General features: G+C 51.2%; 2 protein-coding genes across 4 annotated transcripts in view; one reads left to right on the top strand and one right to left on the bottom strand.

Annotated features, from left to right (window-relative positions):
* Positions 1–11,588, bottom strand: part of LOC140370223 (protein NLRC3-like) — a 300,708-nt gene that overhangs the window by 181,870 nt on the left and 107,250 nt on the right. The window lies entirely within an intron of this gene.
* The window catches only part of vgll2b (vestigial-like family member 2b), a 54,395-nt gene continuing 43,896 nt past the window's right edge, over positions 1,090–11,588 (top strand). The window contains exon 1 of the mRNA XM_072457300.1: positions 1,090–1,351. Coding sequence (XP_072313401.1) covers positions 1,268–1,351 — 84 coding nt within the window. The 5' untranslated portion in view covers positions 1,090–1,267. The remainder of the gene's footprint in view (positions 1,352–11,588) is intronic.

The raw sequence follows: 11,588 nt of genomic DNA, 5'->3' as shown, positions 1-11,588 counted from the left end.
GGGGCGTGGCAGGCAGCGGGGCGTGGCAGGCAGCGGGGCGTGGCAGGCAGCGGGGCGTGGCAGGCAGCGGGGCGTGGCAGCCTGCATGCCCGGGGTTCACCTGCCCGGGGCTGAACGCGTCCGCTCCCCCCGCCGCGCTCTCCGGAGACTGGTCCAAGACTCGGCCCCGGGACAAAGTCCGACATTGGAAGACGAGCAGAGCGGCGATCTGCAATGACCTGTTCTCCTTCCGCAAGTTGGGACTTGTGAACCTTCGGACTTGTGATCAGCCTGAGCCACTGCAGCACCTACACACACCAAACTTTACATTTGTATGGATCATTATAAGATTTTTTTGTCTTTTCTCTTTTCAAATATGAAAATCGCAGAAATGCCTGAAAAGGGCACGTGATCAGTCAAAAGGAGGAGGGGCTCCAGGTGGACAGCATAAATAGAGTGTTAAGGTGTTTGGTCGTTAAAGGTACAACATGTTTAGATACAATAAAGTTAATATAAGTCAGCGTGATCAACTCATTTGCAGAATTATATTAAACAGTAAAAATACAGACTAATACAAGTAAAAAGTGGAGTATATGAATATATAATGATAATGACTATAGTCACCAGGTAGGTGCGCTTTATATATCCTCAGATACAGAAATGCTCTAATGTCTGTAGTTCACATTTATAATGTCCCAATGTAGAACCTGCACTTTATGTCTGTTACACATTCCTTACACAAAATTGTGCCAAAGGTGTGTTCATGCTCCGCTTTGAGCTGGTGGAAAGTGTAGAATTGCCCTTGAAATGTCCGATTGCCCCCAAACTGGAGTCACGCGCTTTTGCATTGTTTGTGCACATTATTAATTGACAACATTGTTGGGGCCATGGTGCACTAGGGGCCCATCTTCACTCAGGTGCCTGAGTAATGCCTGTGTTCTCTGCTGCGCGTGGGTGCAGAGGGCTCTGTAGATGACCCACAGTGTGGTCACCCCTGGGTCATTAGTGTTGCGTAAGCATGAGGAGGGGGGTGTGCGGCGCGGGTGGGAGGGCTCACACCGGACACGTCCAGGGCAGGGGCCGCGTGCCTGCGCCACACGCCCTGCAGCACTGCGCAGTGTCCAGAGCGCGCACAGGAGCCTCACACAGCGCAGTCTGCAGCGGACCTGCCCTGACCACTGACCCTGTGGCTGCTCCGGACCTTTAAGCCCGGGATGGTGTGCGCGCGGCGGTGTCTGTGAGCCGGGGCCCCGCAGCAGGAGCCGCAGGAGCCGCAGGAGCCTCTACCATGAGCTGTTTGGATGTTATGTACCCGGCCTATGGACATTACGCAGCGTACGCACCGAGCGCCCCGTTCATCAGCAGCTTACAGGTACCGCTCCTGGGTCACGTGTGAGGGGCCCATACAGTGTGAGGGGCCCAGACTGTGTGAGGGGCCAGACAGTGTGAGGGGCCCGAACAGTTTGAGGGTCCAGAGAGTGTGAGGGTCCAGACAGTCTGAGGGGTCCAGACAGTCTGAGGGGTCCAGACAGTGTGAGGGTCCAGACTGTCTGAGGGGCCCGAACAGTGTGAGGGTCCAGACAGTGTGAGGGTCCAGACAGTCTGAGGGGTCCAGACAGTCTGAGGGGTCCAGACAGTGTGAGGGTCCAGACTGTCTGAGGGGCCCGAACAGTGTGAGGGTCCAGACAGTGTGAGGGTCCAGACAGTCTGAGGGGTCCAGACAGTCTGAGGGGCCCAGACAGTGTGAGGGGTCCAGACAGTGTGAGGGTCCAGACTGTCTGAGGGGCCCGAACAGTGTGAGGGGCCCAGACAGTCTGAGGGGCCCGAATAGTGTGAGTGTGAGGGGCCCAGACAGTGTGAGTGTGAGGGGTCCAGACAGTGTGAGGGGCCCAGACAGTGTGAGGGGCCCGGACAGTCTGAGGGGCCCGAACAGTTTGAGGGTCCAGACAGTGTGAGGGTCCAGACAGTCTGAGGGGTCCAGACAGTCTGAGGGGCCCAGACAGTGTGAGGGGTCCAGACAGTGTGAGGGTCCAGACTGTCTGAGGGGCCCGAACAGTGTGAGGGGCCCAGACAGTCTGAGGGGCCCGAACAGTGTGAGTGTGAGGGGCCCAGACAGTGTGAGTGTGAGGGGTCCAGACAGTGTGAGGGGCCCAGACAGTGTGAGGGGCCCGGACAGTCTGAGGGGCCCGAACAGTTTGAGGGTCCAGACAGTGTGAGGGGCCCGGACAGTCTGAGGGGCCCGAACAGTGTGAGTGTATTTCTTTATGAACTTTTATTTAACCAGAAGCATTAAGTGTGTCACATGTTGGAGCAGCTGAACATCAGACGTTGAGGAGTTTGTGAGAGACAAAACCTCAAGAAGTTTAATTGTACTTTCAGCACTCGCCAGTGACGGGAAGAATGCTGTTATAATATGTATTTAGTTAGAACTTTATGTTTGAGTATTTTGAATATGTACTTTAAAGTAATATTACAAAGTAGTGAGCGTTTACTCTTAGATTAGATCAAATGGACTGACACAACATTAAATCATGCTGAGTAATAACGAGTGTGTATCGAAGGATGAAAGTACATGATATCTGAAGACGCTCTGACTGTGAAGAGGACTTGTCCCTCTGACTGGGAAGAGGACTTGTCCCTCTGACTGTGAAGAGTACTTGTCCCTCTGACTGTGAAGAGGACTTGTCCCTCTGACTGTGAAGAGGACTTGTCCCTCTGACTGTGAAGAGGACTTGTCCCTCTGACTGTGAAGAGGACTTGTCCCTCTGACTGTGAAGAGGACTTGTCCCTCTGACTGTGAAGAGTACTTGTCCCTCTGACTGTGAAGAGGACTTGTCCCTCTGACTGTGAAGAGGACTTGTCCCTCTGACTGTGAAGAGTACTTGTCCCTCTGACTGTGAAGAGTACTTGTCCCTCTGACTGTGAAGAGGACTTGTCCCTCTGACTGTGAAGAGGACTTGTCCCTCTGACTGTGAAGAGGACTTGTCCCTCTGACTGTGAAGAGGACTTGTCCCTCTGACTGTGAAGAGGACTTGTCCCTCTGACTGTGAAGAGGACTTGTCCCTCTGACTGTGAAGAGGACTTGTCCCTCTGACTGTGAAGAGGACTTGTCCCTCTGACTGTGAAGAGGACTTGTCCCTCTGACTGTGAAGAGGACTTGTCCCTCTGACTGTGAAGAGTACTTGTCCCTCTAACTGTGAAGGAAGCATGCAGTAAGTGTATTAGCGTGTTTATTAGCAGCGGCATGTGTTATGTCTGTGAGTAAATATAGCACGCTGCTGTAACCGCGCCGACCGGCCAAGCAATGACTTCATTTGGAAATGGACTCAGCACGAGCTGCGCTCACACGCTCCGGGACGCTGTCAAAGTTACCACCAGTACTACTACTACTACTACTACTATTACTACTACTACTACTTATTTTAACATTTGAACAATAAACATGTCTTTCTTATAATGCAGTTCAGCCAAATCAAATAAATAGTGTTTTTCCGGTAACATTGATTTTTTTTTAAATATTATTATAATATATTAAAAAACATATATATATATTTTTAAATCCTGGCACAGGTAAAGCAGAGTTTTCTTTTCTCAGAAGTGAGCGCTCGTGAGAGCAGAATGAGCGTTATAGTTTTTTAGTTTTACGGCTGCAGCTCGTTCACTTCACCTACACGGCTCTGATTGGTCGAGACCAGGGGGGTCCAAACGTTTTTCACTGAGGGCCGCATTTTGAAACTTATACGGGGCAAAGGGCCACAAAAACACCCTGACAATATGTGATTCATTCAAAATGTTGCATTTGACATAGTTTGGATGAGCCTCCACACCTTTAATAAGACTTGGAACATTAATATTAGGTTGGTATAACATCAAAATGCTTAATCTTTCCAATTTTACAGTAAAACTTACTGCTGTTGTTGTTTGAATCAACTTAGCAGGAAGCAGGAGGGCCAACAAAAATGTGTCTAAGGGCCGCATTTGGCCCCCGGGCCGTAGTTTGGACATGCCTGGTCTAGACGGTCACGAGCTGCTAAAGCGGCGCTGGAGCTCTTACTGAAGCTACAGCTTAAAATGTGTTTTAAAGACGACTGAACAATCTTAAAATTAGAAAGTCAATGACCCAAAAATAGGTAAGAATGACCACTGTAGGCCCCTGTCAGCTGTAGGCCCCTGTCAGCTGTAGGCCCCTGTCAGCTGTAAGCCCCTGTCAGCTGTAGGCCCCTGTCAGCTGTAGGCCCCTGTCAGCTGTAGGCCCCTGTCAGCTGTAAGCCCCTGTCAGCTGTAGGCCCCTGTCAGCTGTAGGTCCCTGTCAGCTGTAGGCCCCTGTCAGCTGTAGGTCCCTGTCAGCTGTAGGCCCCTGTCAGCTGTAAGCCCCTGTCAGCTGTAGGCCCCTGTCAGCTGTAAGCCCCTGTCAGCTGTAGGTCCCTGTCAGCTGTAGGCCCCTGTCAGCTGTAGGTCCCTGTCAGCTGTAGGCCCCTGTCAGCTGTAAGCCCCTGTCAGCTGTAGGCCCCTGTCAGCTGTAGGCCCCTGTCAGCTGTAGGCCCATGTCAGGTGTAGGCCCCTGTCAGCTGTAGGCCCCTGTCAGCTGTAGGCCCCTGTCAGCTGTAGGCCCATGTCAGCTGTAGGCCCCTGTCAGCTGTAGGCCCCTGTCAGCTGTAGGCCCCTGTCAGCTGTAGGTCCCTGTCAACTGTAGGCCCATGTCAGGTGTAGGCCCCTGTCAGCTGTAGGCCCCTGTCAGCTGTAGGCCCATATCAGCTGTAGGCCCCTGTCAGCTGTAGGCCCCTGTCAACTGTAGGCCCATGTCAGGTGTAGACCCCTGTCAGCTGTAGGCCCCTGTCAGCTGTAGGCCCCTGTCAGCTGTAGGTCCCTGTCAACTGTAAGCCCCTGTCAGCTGTAGGTCCCTGTCAGCTGTAAGCCCCTGTCAGCTGTAGGTCCCTGTCAGCTGTAAGCCCCTGTCAGCTATAGGCCCATGTCAGGTGTAGGTCCCTGTCAGCTGTAGGCCCCTGTCAGCTGTAGGCCCCTGTCAGCTGTAGGTCCCTGTCAGCTGTAAGCCCCTGTCAGCTGTAGGTCCCTGTCAGCTGTAAGCCCCTGTCAGCTATAGGCCCATGTCAGGTGTAGGTCCCTGTCAGCTGTAGGCCCCTGTCAGCTGTAGGTCCCTGTCAGCTGTAGGCCCCTGTCAGCTGTAGGCCCCTGTCAGCTGTAAGCCCCTGTCAGCTGTAGGTCCCTGTCAGCTGTAGGCCCCTGTCAGCTGTAGGCCCCTGTCAGCTGTAGGTCCCTGTCAGCTGTAGGCCCCTGTCAGCTGTAGGCCCATGTCAGGTGTAGGCCCCTGTCAGCTGTAGGCCCCTGTCAGCTGTAGGTCCCTGTCAACTGTAGGCCCATGTCAGGTGTAGGCCCCTGTCAGCTGTAGGCCCCTGTCAGCTGTAGGCCCATATCAGCTGTAGGCCCCTGTCAGCTGTAGGCCCCTGTCAACTGTAGGCCCATGTCAGGTGTAGGCCCCTGTCAGCTGTAGGCCCCTGTCAGCTGTAGGCCCCTGTCAGCTGTAGGTCCCTGTCAACTGTAAGCCCCTGTCAGCTGTAGGTCCCTGTCAGCTGTAAGCCCCTGTCAGCTGTAGGTCCCTGTCAGCTGTAAGCCCCTGTCAGCTATAGGCCCATGTCAGGTGTAGGTCCCTGTCAGCTGTAGGCCCCTGTCAGCTGTAGGCCCCTGTCAGCTGTAGGCCCCTGTCAGCTGTAGGTCCCTGTCAGCTGTAAGCCCCTGTCAGCTGTAGGTCCCTGTCAGCTGTAAGCCCCTGTCAGCCATAGGCCCATGTCAGGTGTAGGTCCCTGTCAGCTGTAGGCCCCTGTCAGCTGTAGGCCCCTGTCAGCTGTAGGCCCCTGTCAGCTGTAGGTCCCTGTCAGCTGTAGGCCCCTGTCAGCTGTAGGCCCCTGTCAGCTGTAAGCCCCTGTCAGCTGTAGGTCCCTGTCAGCTGTAGGCCCCTGTCAGCTGTAGGCCCCTGTCAGCTGTAGGTCCCTGTCAGCTGTAGGTCCCTGTCAGCTGTAGGTCCCTGTCACATTGCGCTCTAGGGAAAGAAAGCTTTGGGCTGCACGATGTCTGTGGCTGCAGTACCAATGGAGTGGCCACTGGGGGTGGTAGCGACATGCTGCGGCGAGCCACACCCTCCAGATATTATAATAGATCCATGGGCGGGACAGACACAGGTTTCCGTGCGAACATGGGTCATATCATACAATCCTCACTGAGGATTTTACAATTTAACATCCTCCAAACGTACAGCCAGTAAATATGAGATCAAATGTTTAAGGTCGGGTTTCTTAAATTTTAAAATAAATTTCACTGTTTACTGGAAACACAACTTTTTTTCTTAAAGTGCCACTTAGGCCCATTTGCCATGTGAAAGTGTGAGAAAGAAGAGCATTTCTGCTTCTTTGAAAAGTGAAAAGTGAAAAGTGCCTCGTCGGTGACTTCAGATTTGACCTTATTCTTCTTAAGGCCATTGTTTACCTTTGATCATGTTCATCTGGTGTTCTCGAGTAACTGGATCAGAACAAATGCAAATCAGGAGCGCTGCGTGGGGACTTAAAGGTGGTATGGACGATTTTTTTCAGCAAATTGTGTATCATATTTCCTCGCGGCGTGGATAAATCATTAGTCCTGCCACGTATCAATCATAAAACGCACCTACCGCTCACCTGCAGCCGCGTCAGGCTCGTCCCCATGTTTCCGCGTGCCTAAGCGCAGGGATCTATCATAATATAGTTCCCTCAGTGTACGGGGCAAAATGAAGACGGAGAAAGACAGTTTGAGCTGACGCAGAAGTGGACAGAAATCTACGGGAGACGAGCGATGTGATGCACTCCGTTGCGCTAATAAACAAACGCACGTGTGTGTTGTATCGGTCCACACGGGGGAGTGGCATGAGCACGGGGGAGTGGCCTGTGCACGGGGGAGGGGCATGAGCACGGGGGAGTGGCCTGTGCACGGGGGAGTGGCATGAGCACGGGGGAGTGGCATGTGCACGGGGGAGTGGCATGAGCACGGGGGAGTGGCCTGTGCACGGGGGAGTGGCATGAGCATGGGGGAGTGGCATGAGCACGGGGGAGTGGCATGTGCACGGGGAGTGGCCTGTGCACGGGGGAGTGGCATGTGCACGGGGGAGTGGCATGAGCACGGGGGAGTGGCCTGTGCACGGGGGAGTGGCCTGTGCACGGGGGAGTGGCCTGTGCACGGGGGAGTGGCATGTGCACGGGGGAGGGGCATGTGCACGGGGGAGTGGCCTGTGCACGGGGGAGTGGCATGTGCACGGGGGAGGGGCATGTGCACGGGGGAGGGGCATGTGCACGGGGGAGGGGCATGTGCACTCCCCCGTGCGTTCTCAAATCGCCGAAAAATCGTCCATACCGCCTTTAACACAGGGGCTCAGTTGCACGGAAAAGCAGTTGTCTTTTTGGGTATTAATTGTAGCAAAATATATATAAACATGTATTTTGAGTATTTCAAAAGACAAGAAAAACTAAGACACTCATTTATGAAAAAAATAATTCAAAAGCCTTGATTGTAGCATGTGCTGTGAGCGTCAGATCCTCCGGGCGAGTGAGGACGTGACATGTCGACTACATTATACAGATCAAACTGTCACAGATCTGATCAAATGTACAGATTTAAAAAAATGAATACATTGAAAAGTCTTATTTTAGTCAAGAATTTCCTTATTCTGCCACAAACACAGGAACTTGCTTTGGTGATTTGGTGATCAGCTCCACGTCTGAGGGAGTCGGGTCTGTGAACACAGAGTGATGCATGATGGTTAAAGTGACCGTGTTTAAGAAGTGTTCATGAGTCCAACAGAGGGAAAGAAACTGTTCTAGTGGAGAGAGGTTCTGGTCCGGATGAACCGTAGCCTCCTCAATTCACTGTATGTCCTCCCCTCTCTCTCATCCCCATTTCTCAATCATCACTCACTGGTGAAGAACCGAGTTACGATTGTTCTATCTGGTTGTGTGTCAGAGTGAAGGCTGATACTAAGCTAATGTGTGCGTGCTACAAGCAGAGCAGGGGAGGTCAGTCCCGAGTGTCCAGCGTCGGGCGATAGCTCCTGAAGGTCGTCTCTGGAGATGTCAGGCTGCTCAGCAACAGATGAGGGCCGCTTGATTTGAATTTTCCTTGGCCTGACAAAGAGGTTGTTGCACTGATCCACAAATGAGGCCAATTTGAAGATCGCCCTGGGTCCAAATTGTTGCAAGTCTTTTGCTCGAGTGTGTTTCAGTCAAGGTCATCTCAACGCTCAAAGTGTCTCTCCTTCCTCTTGGAAGATTTACAAACTAGGAACATGCTTTGCCATTAAAGACAGTGAAATAAACCCCTCTCGGATTCTGAACTGACACTCCAGCTCTTCCCTCTGACTAGTTCTAGGTTGATTTGGCTTGTGTTTTAAGCTAACAACACCTTGAATATTGGCGCAAAGTTTCAACCAATCAGACACGTGTTCAGAGTGGACTGACAGCTGCTTGTGGCATCACAAAACCTCTGGAGGTTTGTGGATGATGATGTAGCAACAACAAGTCGTATGTGTGGAGGGACTGTCGCCATGGCAGAGCTCGGAGCTCATCTGTGGGTCGCCTACACATCAATATCAAAGTAATGAACAAACGATATCAGGCTGGAATCACAGACTCCTCATGATCTGACCACGCATGGCTCACGGTACAAATGTGATATTTGATATTATTTACACATGTAATACTGCGTTATATCACATGTTTTTAAGAGTATTTCTTTGTTTAACCACAACACACTTTATAACATGTATGTCAAATATGTCAAATGTGTTGCATTGTTTCAATTGTCGCTCTGTCACAAAACAACTTTGTAATACATAATATATTGATTGTGTATCACAATATATTACTAATTCAATATTTCACTATGGTTCTGTTAAATAACAAAGAAAAAGGCTAATTGCAAAGTAGAGATGCAGTGATATTGGATATGATGTCATGATTTAATACTCGTGTTGGCTCGATACACACCGCTGTGTCATACATGTTGGTCTTCCTGGTCTGGTGCAGACTGTGGGGTCACACTGCTGCCAATACATTCTTCTAATCTCCTTTTCAGCAAGTCGTGAGAGAGATGTGTAAACGTGGACCTCTGTACGGGAGAGCGGACTCATGTGTAGCACCTGAGAACAAAGGCTTTACACCAGGGGCCCCCAACCACCGGGCCGGGGACCGGTACCGGGCCGCAACGCCTTTGCTGGAAATAATCTCAGTCACAGCATCTTCTCTGACGTAACTCTCGCCTGTCACTCATGACACTAATGAGCTCGTCTGTGGATATATCATGAAAAGCCTTATAGCATGAAATCCATTAAATATAATGTAAGTATATTATTATATCTCTGCTCTTGTCCTGCGTGAGAACAACTGATACTGTATTATACATGTATTATACATGTATAATACATGTATAATACATGTATTATACATGTATTACATGTATTTCACATGTATAATACATGTATAATACATGTATTATACATGTATTATACATGACACGTCATCGCGGACGCGTCGCATCAAACGCGCTGCCATAAAGTAGAACCACAAGCTGCGAAAATGAGTAAAAAACAAAAGTCTTTGGAGAGCAAAGGGGAAAAGGCCAAATGAGGAGCAGACAAGGAGCAGACGAGGAGGAGACGGAGGAGCGTGTGCAACAAGAGGATCAGGAGCGTGTGCAACAAGAGGATCAGGAGCGTGTGCAACAAGAGGATCAGGAGCGTGTGCAACAAGAGGATCAGGAGCGTGTGCAACAAGAGGATCAGGAGCATGTGCAACAAGAGGATCAGGAGCGTGTGCAACAAGAGGATCAGGAGCATGTGCAACAAGAGGATCAGGAGCGTGTGCAACAAGAGGATCAGGAGCATGTGCAACAAGAGGATCAGGAGCGTGTGCAACAAGAGGATCAGGAGCATGTGCAACAAGAGGATCAGGAGCATGTGCAACAAGAGGATCAGGAGCATGTGCAACAAGAGGATCAGGAGCGTGTGCAACAAGAGGATCAGGAGCACGTGCAACAAGAGGATCAGGAGCATGTGCAACAAGAGGATCAGGAGCGTGTGCAACAAGAGGATCAGGAGCGTGTGCAACAAGAGGATCAGGAGCGTGTGCAACAAGAGGATCAGGAGCATGTGCAACAAGAGGATCAGGAGCATGTGCAACAAGAGGATCAGGAGCGTGTGCAACAAGAGGATCAGGAGCACGTGCAACAAGAGGATCAGGAGCATGTGCAACAAGAGGATCAGGAGCGTGTGCAACAAGAGGATCAGGAGCGTGTGCAACAAGTGGATCAGGAGCGTGTGCCACAAGAGGATCAGGAGCGTGTGCAACAAGAGGATCAGGAGCATGTGCAACAAGAGGATCAGGAGCGTGTGCAACAAGAGGATCAGGAGCATGTGCAACAAGAGGATCAGGAGCGTGTGCAACAAGAGGATCAGGAGCGTGTGCAACAAGAGGATCAGGAGCGTGTGCAACAAGAGGATCAGGAGCATGTGCAACAAGAGGATCAGGAGCGTGTGCAACAAGAGGATGAGGAGCATGTGCAACAAGAGGATCAGGAGCATGTGCAACAAGAGGATGAGGAGCGTGTGCAACAAGAGGATCAGGAGCATGTGCAGCAAGAGGATCAGGAGCGTGTGCAACAAGAGGATCAGGAGCTTGTGCAACAAGAGGATCAGGAGCGTGTGCAACAAGAGGATCAGGAGCGTGTGCAACAAGAGGATCAGGAGCATGTGCCACAAGAGGATCAGGAGCGTGTGCAACAAGAGGATCAGGAGCATGTGCAACAAGAGGATCAGGAGCGTGTGCCACAAGAAGATCAGGAGCGTGTGCAACAAGAGGATCAGGAGCGTGTGCAACAAGAGGATGAGGAGCATGTGCAACAAGAGGATCAGGAGCGTGTGCCACAAGAGGATCAGGAGCGTGTGCAACAAGAGGATCAGGAGCATGTGCAACAAGAGGATCAGGAGCATGTGCAACAAGAGGATCAGGAGCGTGTGCCACAAGAGGATCAGGAGCGTGTGCAACAAGAGGATCAGGAGCGTGTGCAACAAGAGGATCAGGAGCGTGTGCAACAAGAGGATCAGGAGCATGTGCAACAAGAGGATCAGGAGCGTGTGCAACAAGAGGATCAGGAGCATGTGCAACAAGAGGATCAGGAGCGTGTGCAACAAGAGGATCAGGAGCATGTGCAACAAGAGGATCAGGAGCGTGTGCAACAAGAGGATCAGGAGCATGTGCAACAAGAGGATCAGGAGCGTGTGCAACAAGAGGATCAGGAGCGTGTGCAACAAGAGGATCAGGAGCATGTGCAACAAGAGGATCAGGAGCATGTGCAACAAGAGGATCAGGAGCATGTGCAACAAGAGGATCGGGTGTTGGAGATTGAAAATGACGGTGGTCTTAAACGTATATTTGAGGGAACATCTCTGACACATGTCTGTGATGAGCTTCAGTCAGAAGAACTGTGAGGACACGTGGAACTGTCCCTTATGTTACTCACATTCAGATCTTTTGGAATAGAACACTTCATAATGTACAAACACGTCTTTTGAGAAC

The sequence above is a fragment of the Eucyclogobius newberryi genome, unplaced genomic scaffold (assembly GCF_026437365.1).
Source record: "Eucyclogobius newberryi isolate DKJ021-1_F unplaced genomic scaffold, fEucNew1.0.hap1 SCAF_21, whole genome shotgun sequence".
Lineage (NCBI taxonomy): Eukaryota > Metazoa > Chordata > Actinopteri > Gobiiformes > Gobiidae > Eucyclogobius > Eucyclogobius newberryi.
This window is presented reverse-complemented; position numbering and strand designations above follow the sequence as displayed.